The sequence below is a fragment of the Eubalaena glacialis genome, chromosome 3 (assembly GCF_028564815.1).
Source record: "Eubalaena glacialis isolate mEubGla1 chromosome 3, mEubGla1.1.hap2.+ XY, whole genome shotgun sequence".
NCBI classification, from domain to species: domain Eukaryota; kingdom Metazoa; phylum Chordata; class Mammalia; order Artiodactyla; family Balaenidae; genus Eubalaena; species Eubalaena glacialis.
The window spans coordinates 88,871,142-88,893,899 of record NC_083718.1 but is presented as its reverse complement, the minus strand read 5'-3'; the positions used below and the strand labels follow the sequence as shown (position 1 = coordinate 88,893,899).

The 22,758-nt window shown below is 39.3% G+C and overlaps 1 protein-coding gene and 1 pseudogene across 1 annotated transcript in view; one reads left to right on the top strand and one right to left on the bottom strand.

The window, feature by feature from the left end:
* Positions 1-22,758, bottom strand: part of NOTCH2 (notch receptor 2) — a 176,504-nt gene that overhangs the window by 60,218 nt on the left and 93,528 nt on the right. The window contains exon 5 of the mRNA XM_061183611.1: positions 20,203-20,325. Within this exon, the coding sequence (XP_061039594.1) occupies positions 20,203-20,325 (123 nt within the window). The remainder of the gene's footprint in view (positions 1-20,202; positions 20,326-22,758) is intronic.
* On the top strand, positions 7,908-14,615 carry LOC133086886 (ubiquitin-conjugating enzyme E2 D3-like; annotated as a pseudogene).

Here is a 22,758-nt window from a genome sequence, read left to right as displayed (position 1 = left end):
CTTATAAGCAAGGAATTTGTGATTAGAAAGCATTTAGTGCCAGGCCACCTGAGTTGTAAAACAAACTGATGAATCTTTCTTATCAGAGGTCTTTTAATACCAGTTTAGGGAGCTACCAAAGGGAATGAATATTCAGATCATATGAATTCTCTAAAACAGAACATTACAAGTGGCTAAAACCCAAAAAACCTCAAGGTGTCCTTAATTCTTTCTCTGTAAAAAACTCACTGAATGACTCAAAAAGGCACTCTGGTGAAGAGGCCTCTTAATGACAAAGCACAGGACTTTTATACTCAGAAAATGCCAAGGCTATACCTAGTCCCCAGATAACAATTCAACTTGGCTCAAGTATTTTCAGAGTCTGCAAAGTGCCCAACTGTGTAGCCATCACTGCTAACAGAAGCTAGTTGTGTCTGATCCAACCTAACTGACCACCTATTCTTTACTCCTATCTAACCTATACATCCATTATTACAGAACCAACATCATTCTATTGCACTTCTTTGATTGCACAGCAATCTCCCATCACTTGGCTGCAAGCAACCTCAGTTCAGGAATATTTTTTGTATTCCCAGCTAAGATCCCTCTACCTAAGATGGCAGAATGGGTGTGTGGGCATCTCTGGAACTCTGTACTCAGGACCCTGCTTCTGTGCTGCTCTCCTCACCCCACTTCATCCATATAATTCTTGAAGGAGCCACCATGTCTTTACATGATCATGCATGCCTTCCTGGTCACAGCTGATCCAGGATGGGCATATTATACAAACTGTCACTGTGTCTCTTTTCCAAACTTTTGGACTAGAGACCCTCTACCACATGGACCAAAAGAATAACATGACCAGTCTACACATAAAATGGTAACAGTGAATCAGAAGTACACAGAAAAGAAAAATAGAATCTGGTGGCATTCAAGGTACTGATTCCAATTGTTCCCAAAGACCGACTCTTCATAAGTCCATTCAAGAGCACAGCCATTCTGAGAGATGTCCCTTCCAACAGGTTTCCCTAATTTCAGATGGGGATCTGTCAATTGCAACCTGCAGTATTAACTAATACAAAGTGAGTGAGCGAGTGAGTGAGTGAGTGAGTGAGTGCAGGAGCAATCATTTCCCCAGGGTAGACGATGTCATTTAGTATAGAAAGCTTTGCTCCCCTACTTTACTGGCAGAAATGCTACCTCAGATTAAAGACAGGTGTGTAATTAAGATGCAGGTGGGATTTAGAAATGAAAACATAACCAAGAAGCAGGTGAAGAGTTTCTGTAACCTGGAAATTACGGAGAGTCTTGTTTCTTACACTTATGACTCAAATACTGTGCTATTGTCAAACCAAACTGACTTGCTGAATGTGAGAAATCTGGATGTTATTTTTCTTTCTTATTGGCTCTGTGATAATTCTGAGTATAAGACACTGTGATTTAAAAACATCTCATATGTATTTCGTATGCATTATAATACCCAGACACTTAAATATTGTAGTAAGACAGACTAGGTTAATGCAACAATGCTTGGAATGAAAATTTTGTTCTCTTGGGAAAGGAAACCAAGAGTCACTGATTGCATACTATGAACCAGGCATTGTGCTTGAGTTGTCACAATCATTATCTCATTTATAGCTGAGGAAACGGGCTCAGAGAAGTAAAATAACTTGCCTGTTGTGAGGCAGGGAGTGCAGGAGAGCTGGGATTTAAACTAGAGCTGCTGACTCTCAAATTCGTAACAGACTTGAGGCGTGAATCTCACCATATCAAAACAATCTCTGTGCATCTCAGTTTTCCCAAGCACACAAAGGCATGGGGAAGGAGACAGGACAGGAAAGGTGACGATTAAAATCATGACTCGCACCATCAAATTACTGGGAAAAATTATGACTTCAAATTACTGTCCAAAAATCAAATGTATTTTTTGAGTACAGTTGACTGTTTTTCTAATGAGGTTGATTTTTGAAGGTTAGATACCTTCATCAAATACCTTAGGTGTTTGGTGTTAGATACTGTTAGAGAAATCAAATCTACAGAGTCAAGAGAATACTGGCTTATAAATAGTCTGTTATAGAATGGGTCATTTTTCTCTAAGGTTCAGGCACATTTCTCCAGAACAAAACCCTTCCCAGGCATACTTATGCCAGACTTTTTTCCTCATTCCAATTCTAGCAACCAGTCATTACATTCAGAATATAAAAACAGGAACCAGGGTGCCACTAAATTGCTTGTTCCAAAATTCCCAGTGGAAAGTCTGCCAACATACTGCACTTCCTTCATGTCACCACCCCTCTTGGCAAAGGAGGAAACCAATGCAGAAGCCTAAAAATAAGAAACATGAGGCTCAGAAAGGTTAGGTAACCACCAACCCCACCATCCCCGCCCAGAGTCATAAACTGGTAAGTCAGAGCACTATCATTCAAACTCAGATCAATTTGACTCTAAAACTACTGTTCTTTCTACTGCAGTACAGTTAACTATCCAGCCCTGGGTTTGATCCACAAGATCTACAGACTAAGTCCCTGATCCTAGGGTCTTAAAGCACACAGAGAAGGCATGGAAGCATGAGACAATAAAAGAAGACCCTCGGTAGAAATGAGTAAAGACAAAAAGTCACTAAGTATTAAAATAGGAAAGTTTCTTGGAGATCTACTAGAAGGGCTGGGTCCATTGTCTGAGGTCATTCAGCTTTTCCCACTACTCCATGGCAAGAAAGCGTCAGCCTGGGCTGGAGGAAGAAGGCTTACTCAGGTTGGTAGGGTTAGGTCTTGAAGACGTCAAAATGACTGGAGTCTATTCTTAGTTGGGGTTTGAAATGAGAAAAGGCTGGAGACCACTTAAGGCTTTGAATTCTAATATGAATTCTGAACTTGATACAACAAGCAAAGGGAAGTCATTGTAGGCTCTCAGGTGGGGGAAGGTATGATCAAAGTTGCATGTGAACATTGGTCTGCCAGTAGAATACAGGAGGGACTAAAAGCAAATGACTTTCTTTTGGTAGGGAGAGAAGGAGAAAGCACTAAGTTAGGAGCTACCTAGCATATAAAAGCCTCTGGTGAAAAGGGAGAGCTGCGTCTTTCCACGCCCTACCTAGCTACTACACCTTCAATCCAAACAAGTCTCAGCATGGGTCAGCACACAAACTGTGCTGGTGGACTCCCAAAATATGTTGCACAAAGCTCGGTTAGGCAAGTTTTTGAGGGCATCAATTACCCCTCTTACTAATTTCACCTGCCAGGTATTGCAGGCTACTGGCGTCTGACATTGGGACTAAGGCAGTGGGCTATTAGACTTTTCCCATCTCCTATTAGAAAGGAAACCACTTGTTTCTAGAAACTACTTTCTCTATTGCCACTGTGAGTCTGTACTAACTTGGTATGAAATGCTACACTACCAAAGCCTTGGCTGACACCTTAAACACTTAGAGCCACCTGCATATACTGATAATTCTCTGGGTGATAGCTTTTGTTTCATAAATATATCTCAAATCTCTATCTTTCCTTCATATATTTTACTCTATAGCCACAATGGCTTACTGTTGGCTCCTTAAGCATTAAATTCTTTCCTACCTCAGAGCCTCTGCATATCCTGTTCTCTTCACCTCAAATATCCTTCCCCCTCTTATTCATATGGCTAATTAATATTTCATACCTTGACCTTCCTTATAATTTAAGTAGACCTCCAAGCTCACACTCCTCATTTTTCTCCTTCATTGCACCTACTCCATTCAGTCTGTCTTGTCATTTATCAAATGGTGTAATTTTATATTCATTTGTGTTTTGCAGTCTCTGTCTCTGTTAGACTATAAGCTCCATGAGAGCAAGGACTTTGTTGGCCATTCACCTCGGTTTACATGTCAGGCACTGTACCAGACACTTAGCGTCAGTGGTGAAATAGACCTTAGATTCAACCTAATGTGCTCATTTTACAGACAAAACTAGGACCAGAGAGGTACAGTGACTTGTCCACATTTACACAGCTAGTTGGAAGAAGAATTAGAAATAGACAAAATTAAAAACGGAAATCAAGTGCTGAAAAGGACATTGGGGTGTGAGATCACAACACTTCAAGTTAGTCTTCAAAATGACTGTTGAGGGAAAGGGCAGGGTTGAGAAACATACGGGAAGAGCAAGATGCCTAAGCAGTGCTACAAATGAAGACAATACAACTAAGAACAAGTATGCTATTTTATATATAGTAGTGTATATATGTTAATCCAGCCTCCTAATTTATCCCTCCCCCCCACCCCCCTTTCCCTTTGGTAACCTTAAGTTTGTTTTCTATGTCTGTTTTGTAAATAAGTTCATTTCTATCTTTTTTTAGATCCTACATATAATTGATATCATATGATATTTGTCTTTCTCTGTCTGACTTACTTCACTTAGTACGATAATCTCTAGGTCCATCCATGTTGCTGCAAATGGCATTATTTCATTCTTTTCTATGGCTGAGTAATATCCCACTGTATATATGTACCACATCTTCTTTATCCATTCATCTGTCGATGGACACTTAGGTTGCTTCCATGTCTTGGCTATTGTAAATAGTGCTGCAATGAACATTGGGGTGCATGTATCTTTTCGAATTACGGTTTTCTCTGGATATATGGCCAGGAGTGGATTGCAGGATCATATGGTAGCTCTATTTTTAGTTTTTTAAGGAACCTTCATACTGTTCTCCACGGTGGCTGTACCAATTTACGTTCCCACCAACAGTGTAGGAGGGTTCCTTTTTCTCCATACCCTCCCCAGCATTTATTATATGCAGACTTTTTGATGACAGCCATTCTGACTGGTGTGAGGTGGTACCTCACTGTTGTCTTGACTTGCATTCCTCTAATAATTAGCGATGTCAAGAAGGACCTACTGTATGGCACAAAGAACTGTACTCAATATTTTGTAATAACCTATAAGGGAAGAGAATCTGAAGAAGAATATATATATATATATATAAAAAACTGAATCACTGTGTTGTACGCCTGAAACTAAAACAATATTGCGAATCAACTATACTTTGATTAAAAATAAAGAAATAAAATATGACACAAATGAACCTATCTACAAAACAGGAACACACTCACACACAGAGAACAGACTTGTGGTTGCCAAGGGGGAGCGGGGTGGGGAAGGGAGTCTGCGGTTAGCAGATGCAAACTATTATATATAGGATGGATAAACAACAAGGTCCTACTGTATAGCACAGGGAACTATATTCAATTATCCTATGATAAACCATAATGGAAAAGAATTTTAAAAAGAATGTATACATATGTATAACTGAATCACTTTGCTGTACAGCAGAAATTAATACAACACTGTAAATCTACTATACTTCAATAAAAAATAAATTTATTAAAAAAAAGAAAAACAAGAAAAATAAGTACGTGGTATTGATTTTGTAGGAGTGGGGTCACTTTCATAATGATCTTTTCTTATTGCACCGTCCTATGGTCTTAAAAGCAAAGGATGAATGAGTAAGACTATGGGCAGTGCCTGTGTCAGAAAATATAACAGAGTGAACCCAACAGGACTGTACTGAAATGGAAACTATGACTTGGGCCTCACGAGCATCAAGTTCTAGCCATGTGAGCTGAGGACCACTAAACAGACACCATTTTATGAGCTGCAAGACATCGGGATACAAACAGCTCATTATGGTTTTCTCAGGACACCACAAACAAACCATCAATCTGACTTGGAGTTACAAGTGACTGGGAAACAAGAGGAGGAAGGGGAAAAAAGGAAAGAAAAGAAATGGTCGCTGAGCCTTAGCACTTCTGGAAGAAGCCCTCCCCTCCTAGTCGCCTCTCAACTTGGCGGGGGAAACCTTTCACCACATCAATGGCCCTGCTAAGGGGCAACTCTCATTAGCAACAACAATCACCACGTGAGGAACATGTAAAAATGAGCTTGGCTGACCCCTGCCCTGACCCTGCTACCTCCTCTTCTTTGGTTAAGTCAAGAGAATTCGGTCTCCAATACACGCTTCCAGCCAGCAGTCACCCGGGCTCCTGAGTTGGGGAGTTTCATCTTTTCATATCATAGCAGGGCATTCTTGTAACCTCTGTCCTACAAACCTTCTCCTCTACACAAAGGAGAGTTTCCATTCTGCTCCTGAAGTGAAAGGGCAGAGGACAAGCCTGACTATTCTACAACTTCCCAGGACGAAAGATGGTTGAAACATTTTGCACAAACACTGGAGTCTACAGGGTCTGCCTAATGAGAGGCTGTGTGCATGCACTAACGTACAAGCACACACATGTATATATGAGGCTAGGGTTACAAGTGGCTAAGGGGATCCTGTAGGTGTACGGGATATACATGCAGATAAACGCAAGAATCTCAGTGAACGTTCCCATGAATCCTAGACACCATCATCTTTTTCAGGCTTCCTCAAAAGCCTGGTTTCCCTGCATCCTGATCAGTTATTTTTTTCTAAAGAGTCACCAACTTAATCTCATCATGTACAGTGGATTGTGCCATTTGCCTGTTCAAGCCCTTTGATGCCTTCCATTACACTTAGGATAAAATTCTAAATCCTATCTATATTTTCTGCCTACCTCTCCAGTCTCTCCCCTTGAAATACCACTCGTGCCAGGCACTCTGGCTTTTTATTTCTATCCTTTCTCAACATGATCACAATCTCTCCCCGCTACGGGTCTTTGCACAAGCTGTTCCCTGTACCTGGAGCACTCTTAGGTTCAACCATCCCCTAATAATTCATACCCACTGTCCATAGCTGAAAGAGACAGTACATACCTACTCCAAACCCAACTAGTTCTACCTGTTAATATGCTCTCTAATAACCCCTACTTTTCCCACTAGGTATTTATTATAGTTCAAAATCTTACAGATAATATGCTTTATGTCTGTGTTACTCACTAGACTGTAAGTTCCATGGAGAAATTGGTGGTACCATTTACTTCATCAGTGAATCCCTAGCACTTAGCACAGTGCCCAGCTAATAATATTTCTTGAGAAGTAATCAAAAATATTTGTTAAACAAATTTGATCTGCTCTTGTCTTCTCTCACTTAAGTCATTCTAACCTCAAAATAATAATCATCTTTCAACTCATCTCCCTCACACCTTTAGGGTGTCTCTATTCTATTCATACTCCCAGACTTTCCATCACCCCCTTATTTACATCCCCCCATCAATACACATGCCTCTCATTCCACCCTCTTCCTTAGCTGCTGAACTCCATCTCATTTATTCCACACCAAATTCACCCTGCCTTTTGACCTTAATCCTTCAACTGGGTCTCAAGGTTGACTCTATATTGTGGGGTACCTTACTTCTTCAATTGAAACCCAAGATTTCCCTAAAGACTACATGCCATCAGCGGGCAGCCCTCCTCAGTAGAGGTCCTCCTCTTCCAGTTGCCTCCATCTGCATGAAGGTAAATAGGCAAAGAATCACTCTTTCCTTTATTTCCTTATGGTGCTACTGACTTCAAATAGTAAAAATAGACTTATTCAGCTATTTCTAGGTACTAGACACTGTGATGAGTGCTTACACTGATTGTCAAATGTAATACTATCATACAAAATTAGCCCAGATTTACAGACATAGTACAGACCCAGTCCACACTGAAGAAAGATACTAAAGTATCTCAGGGAAGTAAGGAAAAGAGACCCTGACAGCACCCAATAATAGCCCTGAATTTGGAGGCATGAAATTGGGCCAGGAACAAACTGGAAAATTTAATGCTCCATTCATTCATTCAACAAATATGTATATACTACATGCCAGGCTTGACCTGAGACTAAAATGGTAAACAAAAGAGTTGTGGATTCTACCCAGAACGTACAGACAAGTAAGGGTTTTACAACCAAATAAGCAGTTATAATAGTGGGTAAGAAGTGCTCTAATAGATACATATTGCCTTAGGAACACAGAGCAGAACAGAGAAAAACTATGTTCTGCAGGTCCAGTGGGGGATGCTATGTTTCATTGGCAAGCCAAGATTATGGCCGAATGGCAGCCTGTATCAAGGCAGTGTGGGTTTTTTTGACAATTCACTTTCCTACAGATCACACCTTCAAACCACCTAAGGTTGCATTTACAACAAACATTTATCATCCAAATATTAACAGTAATGGCAGCATATGTCTTGATATTCTAAGATCACAATGGTCTCCTGCTTTAACTATTTCTGAGGTTCTTTTATCCATTTGTTCATTGCTGTGTGTTCCAAACCCAGAATGATGCCCTCGTGCCAGAGTGTGCACAGATCTATAAAACAGACGGAGATAAGTACAATGGTAATCTCATGAACAGACTCAAAAGTATGCCACGTGATGCTACTTTAAAGTCAGAATAAGTGCATTACAGCTGAATAAATTGTAAATTACTGTTAAGAAAGAGAGAGAGAGAGAGGGGAGAGAGAGAGAGAAAGAGAGAGAGACTTTATATGTTAACCAGGTTGTGTAAGAATGTGTACGTATGTGAGAGGATGTGTAGAAAGGGGGATGGTGGGGAGGGTACTTCAGGCAGAAGGAGGTGTATGTGTACAGGTTTGAACAGAAGGCAAAATGTGACTTATTTGAGGCAATGAAAAAAAACACTGTGGTTCAATTACAAGGCATGCATCAGTGGAGATAAGGCTGGAGAGGGAGTTATACTCAGAGCCTTGGAACTGTATCCAAAGACAAGGGGGACCTACTGAATCAGTTTAGGCAAAGAAACAGCACAATCCAATTTGTGTTTCAGAAAGCCCACCATGCTGCTACAGGGAGAATGGACTGAACTCCATCCCATCCTTCCAGGTCAACAGCAATTTAAAGCACTGAGGAGTCCCAGGGCTCCTGTGGCCGCTATAGCAACAAGAAAGTCTGTGGTGCTTCTGGGGCAAATTCCGGATGCAACAGCACCAAAGAGCATCCAGGCTCAGCCACTATATGGGAGTGATGGATGCTGTGTCAATGCCGGGTATTCAGAAAGCTGATGCTGGCACAGAGGCTTCTCCACACAGAGAAGAAAATGGTGCCACACTTCTGTCTCCCTGCTAGGAAGTCCACACTCTGGCTCTTGCACTTCCTTGGGCTGCCGGGCTGTTAAACAGTTTACATAAAGAGCCCCTCACTTCCCTGGAAGGAAAAACTAACTGTAGCAGGGGTTCCAAAGAGAATCAACCTACTCTATTTATGGGCAAGCCATTACCAATGAGCAGAATGAGTAAAACAAACAAACAAAAAACAACCTGGAGTCCCTTAGAGCATTTTTCAATATAAAAGATGTAGAGGTACCACTTAAGATGTAGATGAAAAGCATACTTGTGAAAAATGTGCACTTCCAGAAACTGGTACATTATAGAAAGAGTTGGTTCTATATTCTCAAGAATTTTATACACATGTAGGTTTTCAAAAGAAATGAAAATATAGGGCATCATACTCTGATGAAATGGGGTGGGCTGAGAGAAAGGCAGAAATAGAGAGGACCTAGATGCAATGAGAAAATACTATAAGAATATAAGAATGTAAATCAACTATACTCCAATAAAAAATTTTAAAAAAAAATATAAGAATGCCGTTCAAATACAAATCAGAATTGCAAATGATAAAGGACAGAACTGACAATGAAGAAAAATCAGTTATGAAGGAAAAACTTAGGAAGCTCTTGTGAAATGCAAAGGAAAAAACAAGCAGATTAAAGTATAGGGAGAAAAGATTTTAGCTATGAGGAAGAATGAAGGCCTAGGGTAAAGGTAATAGGTGTTCCTGAAGACACAAAAACAAATGAGAAACATAATCTTTTCTGAGGTGAGAATAGACCTAAGTCTGCAGATCCAAAGGGCTTGAAAAGACTAGGAAAAAATAATAGGAAATATACCTATACCAATATTGGTTAAAGTTCTGATTTTAAAGAGGGAGGAGAGAGGTGAAAGGAGAGACAGAAAGACAGAGAGGGAGAGAGAGAATGACTGAGCAGACACTGGACTTCCCTATAATACTCATTACAAGAAGCAAAGGAACAATGTCTAGGAACTTCATAACAGTGTAATTTGTGACCCAAGAATTCAGTATCTATACAATATGCAATACAATTTGTGTATGAAAGCAACTAAATTAAAAAAATATTTTTCAAATATACAAGAGCTCTGAAGATATGCCAACATGGCACTTTTCTGTAAAAAAATTCTCAAAGATATACTTATTTGACTGAAAAAGTAAATGAAAATAAAAAACTCAGGAATGAGACGGTTGTGATGTAAATGTACTGGTAGTTGGCATAGAACAACTTATACAGAGAACTAAGTCTAAAGTGTTATAAATTGGATTTTAAAACAGTATACATAGCAATAATTTTTAAAGAACATGGGTGAGACTTTAAATTTCAGTAATAATAATACTATAATATAAATTTTAAAATCCCAGATCACATGAACAAAATCTGGAGAGTGAAGAGAAGATTAAGAGAAGTATGCTCATTCCTTACCTTACAGAAAAGGATATACTTTCATTTTTGACAGAAAAAAGTAGAGAGATGAATGCAAATCCAAATTATTCTAAACATGTATATCTTTTAAAATTTAAAAAACACTAAACACTAAATATAATTTAAATCATTTCACCTCTATCTATTGTCCTCGTGGACTAACTTCCACTTCCTTGAATTACTTAAGCACATGGTTTATGTTCCTCTCATTCTTTGCTCTCCCATCTCCCATGAAATCAACATCTGGGTTGAGGACCAATAAGGTCATCTGAGCCAAGAGTTCTTACTTTTCTCAACTCAACAGACCTCCACATCCACTCATTATCACAAACAGACTCACATTCTGGATCTCATTATAAGACACTCATTGTTCCAACTCCAAGATCTCAAACTGGTACTTCCACTCTCTGAATATAACTTCCAATCTCCCTTCTCTCCCATTCCCAACAACCATTTCACTTAATGTTTCCCCACTAAAACTTGAAAGAGTAAACCACTCCTAAATAACCCAGTTCACTAACCAACCCCTTTCCAGCTGCCTTAACTCTTCGTCTAGCCAAGGTTCTATGGTCGGTCACATGAATGAAGTTTCTGTCCCTAAAGCTACTGCCCTGCTGCCCTGTCTCCCTCTCTCTCTGTCCCCCCATTTTTTACCTGTACAAAATCTTGAATAAGTGATTTATTCCTACTCCTCCTTTTACTCCTCCCTCAATATCCACTTTTCTCCTTAACCTCTTGCAATCTGGCTTTCTTCTCTCCTTTATAGAGAAACTCCATTTTAGAAGATTTCCAATGACCTCAAAAATTCTGACTAACTCTCTGCAATTATCATTTGCATTTGAGTCTCCAGGTTGTCATTCATTCAATAACCATCATTTGTTAAAATTGGTCCTGGGAATGCCAAAATAAGTAAGGCCAGTTCCCAATTCTCCAGAGGCTGAGAGTATATTAGGCGAGGTAATAAGCATATAAAACAGTAAGAGCAATATAATATTGCAGGCGCTATAACAGAGGCATGTAGAGTTGAGTCAAAGGTACAATCTTAAAATGCACCCCCTGACTCAGTGATGCTATAATGGCAGAGCTTCTTCCGAACTCTTACACATCCCCTTCTCTCACCTTCATTCTTTGGATCCCTTTCCTCATCAGTTTTCTTAAGTGTAGACTTAAGATCCAGACCCTCTGGCCTTCTCAGTCCACATACTTTCCTTACAGACTTGAACATTTCCAAGGCAACCAAAAATAAGACTCAAAATCTAAGTCTCTAGCCCCTACCTCCATTTTGACCTCCTAGGTCTTACTGCTGAATGTTTTCACTTGGAAAACTCATCTCAAACTCACCACCATCTCTAGCCTATTTCTTTATCTCTGTCAACAGTCCCCACATTCTCCCACTACTCAGATTTTAAAATAGAAGTTAACTCTTCTCAATCTCCCCCCTCACCCAAACAAGTGCTTAGATCAGTGGTCCCCAACCTTTTTGGCACCAGGGACCGGTTTCTTGAAAGACAAATTTTCCAAGGACCGGAGGGCGGGGGAATGGTTTTGGGATGACTCAAGCACCTTACATTTATTGTGCACTTTATTTCTATTATTATTGCATTGCAATATATAATGAAATAATTATACAACTCACCATAATGCAGAATCAGTGGGAGCCCTGAGCTTGTTTTCCTGCAACTAGATGGTCCCATCTGGGGGTGATGGGAGACAGTGACACCCAAAGTGTGTCGCTTATGTCCAGTCTACTCCATAAGATGCGGCTTCATTGTCACTTGCCACTCACTGATAGGGTTTTGATATGAGCCTGCAAGCAATTGATTTATTATGGGCTCTGTGCAGTCAGACCTCTCTGCTAATGATAATCTGTATTTGCAGCTGCTCCCCAGTGCTGGCATCACCGCCTCGGCTCCACCTCCGATCATCGGGCATTAGATTCTCATAAGGAGCGCGCAACCTAGATCCCTCGCATGCGCAGTGCACAGTAGGGTTCGTGCTCCTATGAGAATCTAATGCCGCCACTGATCTGACAGGAGGCGGAGCTCAGGTGGTAATGAGAGTGATGGGGAGCGGCTGTAAATACAGATGAAGCTTCGCTCGCTCACCCGACACTCACCTCCTGCCGTGCGGCCCGGTTCCTAACAGGCCATGGACTGCTACCAGTCCGTGGCCTGGGGGTTGGGGACCCCTGACTTAGATGGTCCCCAATTCCTATCCATGCTTCTTTCAAACTCATGATCATTCCTACTTTTTAACTCCTATTGTGGTTATGTGTTGACTTTCTTATTTCTTCCTAGTGAATTTGACCATTCTTCAAAGATCAGGAATTGATATATTTCTTCTTTGTGTCTCTTATAGCATCCAGCATAGTATTTAACTGTAAGTTAATCAGTAAATATCTGTTATTGAAGCTACCTTACAACCATTCTCTGAGGGCTTGAAAAGTCATGAAATGAAACTGGATCTTTCCTGGGATGCAGCAAAAGCCAGACATTGAGTCATGGACCACGAGGGCAGAAAAGATCCCTCAGTCTCACCTCCTGCATTTATTGGGCCACACTAACCACTCACCCCTGTTCCCACCAACACAACCACTAATTAGCTCTGAGACCTCTGGGATGACAGTGCTTTAGGTTAGCACTCCGGCAGTCTGCCCAAACGATAGCAAACTGAGGTTGGGTTGGGGGCAGGGGAGCAGAATTCAAAAAAACAGGCTTATTTTCAAATCCCCACATTCAAGTTGACAGCAGAGAAATTGAAACGGGAGATGCATTTTTCCATTCCTCCATGCAGACTACAAATGAAAAAACTTTTGCAGTCCCAGATATACTTAGTTTCCACTCTCACCAAAAAGCTCCATTTCTATAGTATTAAAAATACAGAAAAGTGATTTTGAGAAAAGCCTCATTCTAGAGAACAACTTGTACCAACTCGAGGCAAATCTGAGACAGGAGCACTGAGTTCAAAATCAAAATACCACCATGAAAAGACTCCATTCCCAGAGAGCACCCCTGGCAGTATGTACTCGGTGATTTGTGCCAAAAATTTTTGTAAAGTTGGAGCAATTGACAGCAAAGGGAATCTTAACTAACACTTTAGGTTCATCATGCTATAAAGGAGAGCCGAGAGAAAATGTGATTGGTTTTATTTGACTCATGTTCACCTAACTTCCATTGTTCACTTCTGCTTAGTGTCCCAAAGCACTATTCCAAGCCCAAGCTGAAATTACATTTCTGGGTTCTGCACAGGAAAATAAATCATGTCTGCCCTAGGAGTGAACCCAAAACCAAAAGCTGCCAGAGGGGAATTTGTGAGTTGAATTTAGAGTCAACTTTAATTCTGAAGGAAATGAACCTTTAAAAGGAAAATTCAAATAACAACCTATGTAGACAAAACATTAATCTACACTGCTTCAATTAATTTGGGGACCTTTTATAACTTTTTTTCTTAAGTGGATATCTGCCAGAGCAGACCTTCTCTCATAAGATGGCTTGGAGCCAAATACAGTAATAGTCAAGATATTTGTGCTCAGGCTTCCTCAAATCCTTAGGTATACATACATATCCTAAAGGAACATCCAACTACCGACTTATCTCTATAACAAGATTCCTACTAAAAAAAAAAGTAAACCATTTGCCCAACTCCCAACACCAATTTCTTTCTTCCATCTATCTGGGCTTTAGTTTGTTCAGAAGAGTGGTAGCCTTTGAAGGCACAACTTAGTACTATTCTAGAAAACCATGTCAGGTAAAACCACTCTGCACTGGGCTAGGACACAGTTCTGTCCACAACTGATGTGGAAACCACACTAGAACAAGGTCAACATACTTTCCTCTAGTGAGGCCAACACAAGGGCACCTCGAGGATAGCTGCACATCCAGCCCTCTACCACCCAGGATCAAAGAGGATGCTTCTACAACCTAAGTGTCCATCATCGGATGAATGGATAAAGAAGATGTGGCACATATATACAATGGAATATTACTCAGCCATAAAAAGAAATGAAATGGAGGTATTTGTAATGAGGTGGATGGAGTTAGAGTCTGTCATACAGAGTGAAGTAAGTCAGAAAGAGAAAAACAAATACAGTATGCTAACACATATATATGGAATCTAAGGGAAAAAAAAAAAGGTCATGAAGAACCTAGTGGCAAGACGGGAATAAAGACACAGACCTACTAGAGAATGGACTTGAGGATATGGGGAGGGGGAAGGGTGAGATGTGACAGGGTGAGAGAGTGTCATGGACATATATACACTACCAAATGTACAATAGATAGCTAGTGGGAAGCAGCCGCATAGCACAGGGAGATCAGCTCCGTGCTTTGTGACCACCTAGAGGGGTGGGATGGGGAGGGTGGGAGGGAGGGAGATGCAAGAGGGAAGAGATACGGGAACATATGTATATGTATAACTGATTCACTTTGTTATAAAGCAGAAACTAACACACCATTGTAAAGCAATTATACTTCAATAAAGATGTTAAAAAAAAAGAGGATGCTTCTACAGAGTACATCTTTGCATCTAAAGTAGGGTTGTCCACTCTATGACATAAATCACAGCAAGATCCTTTTGACCCACCTCCTAGAGAAAGGGAAATAAAAACAAAAATAAACAAATGGGACCTAATGAAACTTAAAAGCTTTTGCACAGCAAAGGAAAACATAAACAAGACGAAAAGACAACCCTCAGAATGGGAGAAAATATTTGCAAATGAAGCAACTGACAAAGGATTAATCTCCAAAATTTACGAGCAGCTCATGCAGCTCAATATCAAAAAAACAAACAACCCAATCCAAAAATGGGCAGAAGACCTAAATAGACATTTCTCCAAAGAAGATATACAGATTGCCAACAAACACAAGAAAGGATGCTCAGCATCACTAATCATTAGAGAAATGCAAATCAAAACTACAATGAGGTATCACCTCACACCAGACAGAATGGCCATCATCAAAAAATCTACAAACAATAAATGCTGGAGAGGGTGTAGAGAAAAGGGAACCCTCTTGCACTGTTGGTGGGAATGTAAATTGATAGAGCCACTATGGAGAACAGTATGGAGGTTCCTTAAAAAACTAAAAATAGAACTACCATACGACCCAGCAATCCCACTACTGGGCATATACCCTGAGAAAACCATAATTCAAAAAGAGTCATGTACCACAATGTTCATTGCAGCACTATTTAGAATAGCCAGGACATGGAAGCAACCTGAGTGTCCATCGACAGATGAATGGATAAAGAAGACGTGGCACATATATACAATGGAATATTAGCCATAAAAAGAAATGAAATTGAGTTATTTGTAGTGAGGTGGATGGGCATAGAGACTGTCATACAGAGTGAAGTAAATCAGAAAGAGAAAAATAAATAACGTATGTTAACACATATATGTGGAATCTAAAAAAAAAAAAAAAAGGGTTCTGAAGAACCTAGGGGCAGGACAGGAGACAGGAATAAAGACGCAGACGTAGATAACGGACTTGAGGACATGGGGAGGGGGAAGGTTAAGCTGGGACGAAGTGAGAGAGTGGCATGGACTTATATATACTACCAAATGTAAAATAGATACCTAGTGGGAAGCAGCTGCATAACACAGGGAGATCAGCTTGGTGCTTTGTGACCAGCTAGAGGGGTGGGATAGGGAGGGTGGGAGGGAGATACAAGAAGGAGGAGATATGGGGATATATGTATATGTATAGCTGATTCACTTTGTTATAAAGCGGAAACTAACACACCATTGTAAAGCAATTATACTCCAATAAAGATGTTATAAAAATAAAAAATGAAAAAAATAAAGTAGTGTTGTCCAATAGAACTATCATGAGAGATACAGATGTCTTTTAATAACATATTTTATTTAACTCGATGTATTCAATACATTATCATTTTATCATCTAATCAATATTTAAAACATTATTAGTGAGACATTTTACTTTTTTTTCATACTGAGTCTTCAAAATCAGGTATTTTACAGTTGAGGCACATCTCAGTTCGGACCAGTCACATATCAGATGCTTGAGAGCAAGATGTGGCTAGTGGCTACCATATTAAACAGCATGGACCTAAAATGTTTTACATGATAACTGTTTGCTAAATAAATGAAAAGCTCAAAAAGTTTTCTACTGCACCATTTATTCTCCCAATAAGAGGTATCAGTTCTGTGAATAGCAAATAAAACCTTCCGAAGAAAGGGAAGCTGACTCATTTATCCCAAATCAAACCATGAGTAGACTTGGAAAAAATTTCTGGTCATCTTGAAGTCCAGAACTTGCTACAAAAGATCAAGCCTTCTACGTAGGTGTACTTAGAAAACAACATGGTACCTATCAGGCTCTTCTCATTAAAAATGTGGCCAATTCCCAAATCTCCATTTACTGCAAATTGATACCTAGGTTTTTTTAGCTATATAATCCCACCCATTTTTTTTCAGATAGCTGGCAACTTCATTTCCTCTCCTAGTAGCCTGCTCAAACCCTTCCTTCTCTATTTTGTCAAAAGCCAGACCAAACAGTTCATGCTTCGAATGCTTCAACTCTGCAGCTGAAAATTGTAAAGGGAATTCTGAACAAAGTTGCAATAAGGCTCTTAGGTATAGTGAAAAAACCACCAGACTGAATATAAAACACTTACTTAATATTAACTTCTAATCTCAAAGTAACCAGGAACATGAACAAACACACACACACACATACACGCACACACAAAGAATAAGTCACCATATCCTAGAATAATAAAACTATAATTTGAACATTCAATCTGCTAAAAAATAAAGTCCTTAATAAATAAAAAAATTTTTAAAGATAACCCATAGAGTCAATTTGTATAAAAAAAAAAGACCACAGATTTGAGCAGACTTGTAGTTCAACAAGCCTAGATTCAAACCCTAATCCAACCACTATGTGCCTTGAGTAAATTGTTTAACCCTTCTGAATATCCATTATCATCTGTAAAAGTAATATTAAAAAAAAAACTCTACCCCTCATACAGTTATTGCGAAGATTACATAAAATAAAACACTGTAATTAGCTCATTATCTGGGTGCTAATAAACATGAGTTAACTCTCAGCTCCCAGCCCCATTCATTTCTTTAATTTGTATAAGGCAGAAAATACTAATGTGACTTTGTTTACAGCTCTAATGTCAGTATCAATAGGAACACTACAACCCCAAATTTTCTTTCTATTCTTCTCAGAATGAGGTTGGGGCTGGGATCAGGAACAGCTCAGCTATACGCTACTGACAACAAAGGTCTATAAAGCGCTCTGGTAACTGACGTCATCAACAGTTCAGTGACCCCATTCCCTCACCTCAAGCATATAATAATGCTAATATTAATGTGGTGAGCATTCTCACAGAGGAATGTATGGGGTAGTTAGGGAGCCCAGAGGGTAACACTTAGCTCAGCCTAGAGAGAGGGCACGGGGGCGCTTCCTGAAGGTGGTACCCACTTGATCTGAGCCAGGCAGGCAAAAATGGTGAGGACTATAGAGAGAGGAGTGGAGAAGGGAAATCCAGAGAAAAGAAACGGTGTGAACAAGGACATAGGACGTGCCTGATACAGGAAGCCGTTCTTATTGCCGAAGAAGCAGATAGGGCTGAGGCCAGGGGGGACTTCACATAATGAAGGAAGGACCTTGGACTTTATCCTGTTGGTCATCGGGACAGTAAAAAAAAAAAACAAGGCTGTCACTGGAAGTCAAAGATTGGCATCAGTGAAAAAAAGGAAGGAAACCTGTGGTGGGAAACCAAAGACTGAGGGTATTTTAAATGACAGCAGATCAAAAGAAATAAATACTGACACATTGAACTTATCTATCATTTCTGCCATCCCCTCTGGAAAAAATACAAAAGCACATGGAAAAAGAAACATCTTCTAAGGGCTTTCATAGAAAAAAGGTATTTACTAAACACCCTGGGGTAAGAAATTTTGGTAAAATATCATTTCACTGGGAAACTTTCCCCCAAGATTGGACCTTCCTAATTAATATCAAAGCAGGAAACTGAGTGTGCTATCAAAGAAAAATCAGCAGTGAAATCACAATTATCATTTAATCTTCATTGGCATCAGGAGCCTTGGTACCACACAGAGCCACTCTCTCCCACAGGGCAAGGGAGAGATTAGAATGGGGTCAAGTTCCTAACAAGTATCTCATCCTGCCCAATACCACTGTGAGGATCATTAAAAAGTGAAAAATTCAAATCTTTCCAGTTACTATTTGTCACATAATTAACTTTACAGTAATCTTTTTAAGTTGGAAAAAAAAATGGCCTACGAAAAAAATCACCAGAGAAATGGCAAAAGCTAAAGAGAAGAGAGACTATGACAGAAAGAGCAGAGGGTTGGGAGTAAAGTCCTAGGATCAAGAAATCAAGAAGAAATTCTAGGGGAAGTCCAATTTTAGGGAAACCCAGTGGGAAAGTATCTTAAAAAAAAAAAAAAAAAAGACAGTTTGGGGATTAAAAGCAGAAATGTGTGCCCTTCCAGGAAATCGTATTATTGAAGTTTTAAAGCCTTTTAATCTTTTTCTATTCCTAAGTCTACAGCTCTAAAGAGTACTCTAAATAATTAGCTGCTGCAGATGAGGGAAGGCAATTCGGAGACTCTAAGGAATACCAGGTAGTAACAACAGCAATCCAATTTCAAGACTTCTTTGCTGGGCACAGTCTTTCACTGGTGCTGGAGTTTCTTCCTTATAACATTAACTTATTCTTGGGTTTCCACATTAAATCAATCAACTTCTCTCAAAAAGGCTCAGTTTTAATCACTTAATCAGTTCTTACTTGTCTCCACTTTCAGTTAGATAAATAGATATAAACAGAAACTGGAACCAAATGTCTGCATAAACTCACTTAATTTCAAAAATAAGAGGAAAATCTGCTTAAGACAACATCAGAAACTTCCAAGAGGCTGTAAATTTAAGCAAGACTACTCTTCTAATGTCAGAGGCAGAAAAATCTGTGTGCAAAAAGGGATACAAAAAAGGAAAAAATAGCAATGTAAATGGGTGTCGTAAATAATAATGTCATCAAGAGGACCTGCCCAACCCTTTGCATAATTATAGGACATGACAATAAGACAAGATAGATTTCTGTCTGTGAACAAACAATAAGCTCTGAACTCTCGCAGCCTGCATAATTTATTTTCATTTTTTTTTTTTAGTTGGAAGAAGGAAGAGCATTTTAATAACCTTTTCATATAATTATGAATATTCTTTGATACTACACCAAAACTTGACAAGTTGTAGCTTCTTCTTCTTTTCCAGCTTTATTGAGCTATATTTAACATAACATTTGTGTAAGTTTAAGGAGTACAACATGATGATTTGATATACATATGTATTGTGAAATGATTACCACGATAAGATCAGTTAACACATCCATTACTTCACACAGTTACCATTTTTTGTGTGTATATGGTAAGAACATTTATATTTTTGCATTTAAGTATGTTCCTTTCCTCTCAAATATTTAATAAGCATCTACTGTGTTCCAGGCAATGTGCTGTTTTACCAGATAATAACCTCAGAGTCTTTCAATAATGTTCTTTCTCATATCTCCCACAGCACCTGGCATCGTGCTGAGTTCACATCAGCTTCCCAATAAATACCCGTGAAAATATTTCTTCCTTTAAGTGAACATGGGGGAACATATGGGGTTAGCACTATACCCAATGATGTAGCACAGAGACCCTTGTGAAAGATGCCCACTTCAATAACAGACTGCCTCTGGTTACCAACCTATGCCCCATTCTGACTGATGTGTCACACCGTACATACCTGTCCACTGAGGGGGGCAGCGGCAGTTGTAAGTGTTGACCCCATCCACACAAACCCCTCCATTCTGACACTTGTGATTAGGACAGTCATCAATATTCCGCTCACAGGTGACCCCTTCAAAACCTAGTAAGACAAGAACAGAGAAAATGATAAATTCTCATACAGATGGTGTGATCTGCTCTTCTCCACAGGGCATGGTCATCAGAACAGACTGACTTCATTATTTCAATTCAATAGCCAGCAGCTGGTCAACCCAAGACTCACCATATAAAAATCCCCCAATCTCCTGTCTTCTCTTGCCTCAAGCATAGTCAGACACTTAAAATGACTCATTATGCCAATGACATGCCTTCATAGTTACCTCACAAGTATTTCAAACTGTTTTCATGAAATAAAATCCCAGTGAAGATAAATGTCTACTCAGAACAGCTATTTACTCGTTCTAAAAAAAAAGGGTATTAGATTTTCCCCAGCTCCATGCTAGGTTAATGGGAAGAACAGATAAAAGATTACCTAATTAAATTTAAATTCCTTTTTTTTTTTTTCTTGGGAAAATCAGCGTGGTGGGAGGGACATAAGAAAAAATATTGAACTTAAAAGTCTGTAGATACGGGTCAAGTTCCAACCTCACTGCTTATAAGCTATTTAATACATGGTAAATTACAAACTCTGAAGTAGCTTCCTCATCTGTAAAATGAGGCTGACTGCACCTGCCCAGCCTGCCTTTCTAGGTTGTTATAAGTGCCACATCATGAGTAAGGTAGAAATAAATATAAAAAGCTATCTGAATATGGGGTGGCATTATTACTAACTAAACTTGCTAACTATTATTACTAACTAACCAACCCTTCAAATTCTTCATCCTCCTCTTCACATTAACAGCATTGCTTCCTTCCGCTTGATTTCTCCCTTTCATGAAAAATGAAACTAGCACACCAAACTTCACCCTAACTGCCCATAGAATGTTCCTCTATAATTTATACATTGGGCTTTTTCTTTCTCTCTCCTTGCTACCAAATCTCTTAGCTATTAAAATAGAAGACTACCAGCTTTAAAACAAGAGAGAAAGTTCACTGATCATCCTCTTATTTGAAATACATGTGACTAAGTATTTGCCCTCTTCAAAATGTCCCTTAAGTTTCTCTCTCTTACTCAAAACACTTACTGGGTCTTATACTAGGCACTGGTATAGGTGAGTAAAAGAAAGAGTCCCTGCTTTGGGGGCATTACAGTCTGGTGAGTGGGACAGACATCAATCACACCTTGCTTTATTCATTCCTTACCACAAGCTACTGTGGTATTCTACATCTGCTCTGTTACACTGGAACATGGCTGGTTTCTCTGAATACAGTAGCAGTCATGTAAATGAGTATGAACCAAGTAACCAAAAAAATTACCCAGAGAGCAAAGGAAATCACTTTGTAGAAGATGGAGATAATTGAGAGCTTGACTGAAGAGAATTCTGTTTCTCTAGGTGTTTGGTACTCAGTCCATTCAAGCAGATGAGTCATTAAGTAAGCTTGAGAAAGAGTATGAAAAATTTTATAGACTCAGATTTTTTAAAAAATTAATCATATTACTCCTATATCTGTTTAATCACATGAAAGTCTTACAAATGGACTAATGAGTCAGTAAATGTTGAACTGTTCAAGCCCACCCATAATTATGATAAAGTGAGGGCAAATCTACAGATCCAGAAAGTACAGTCCTTGAACAATAACTGAGGTCTCTGTTTCTAGTCTAGTGCTCTTAAATGGAAACATTCTTCAAAAAAGTCATAGATAGTTTTAGAGTGTAGGAGGGAAATAAGGGGTCCTGGCCCACAGCTGTTAGAACCTGTGTGGTCTGGTGGTGTTCCAGAACTGCTATTGGTCATCCTCCCCCTAACTTGATCTCCCTGGTGACTAAATATGGTTGACTAGGGTGTCAAGGAGGTGATGAAGACTTTGTAGCCAAACTATAAGGACTTGAACTGACCTTGAATTTATATTTGCCAGTGCTACAACTAACTGAATTCACCAACCACAGACAAATTAAGAAAGCAGAAGCATTTCAACATAACCACAATATATAAGAAATAAAATGTCTTCTTTTTACGACTGACTAACTATTTAGTTCTTACCTGTCACTATGTAGGGAGGTGAGAAGACAAGTAGGTGAAAGAGTTAATTCATGGTTGAAGCATGGCCTCTGGGGTCAAACTGCCTATATTCAATTCTCACCCTTGCCATGCAGTAGCTGAGTGAACATGGGCAAGATACTTAAACTTTCTTTCCTCTCTGGGGTAATTAACAGGACCTACCTGAAAGGTTGTTTTAAAGATTAAATGAGTCAGATATAAAAAACACTTAATTCAGTAAATTGTGTTGAAACAACTGAATATCTAGATGCAAAAGAATAAAGTTGGACCCCTTCCTCATCCCATACACAAAAATGAACTCAAAATGTAAGAGTTAAAATTACAAGACTCTTAGAATAAAACATAGGAGTAAATCTCTGTGATGTGGGCTAAGCAGAGATTTCTTAAATATGACCAAAAGCACAAGCAACAAAAGA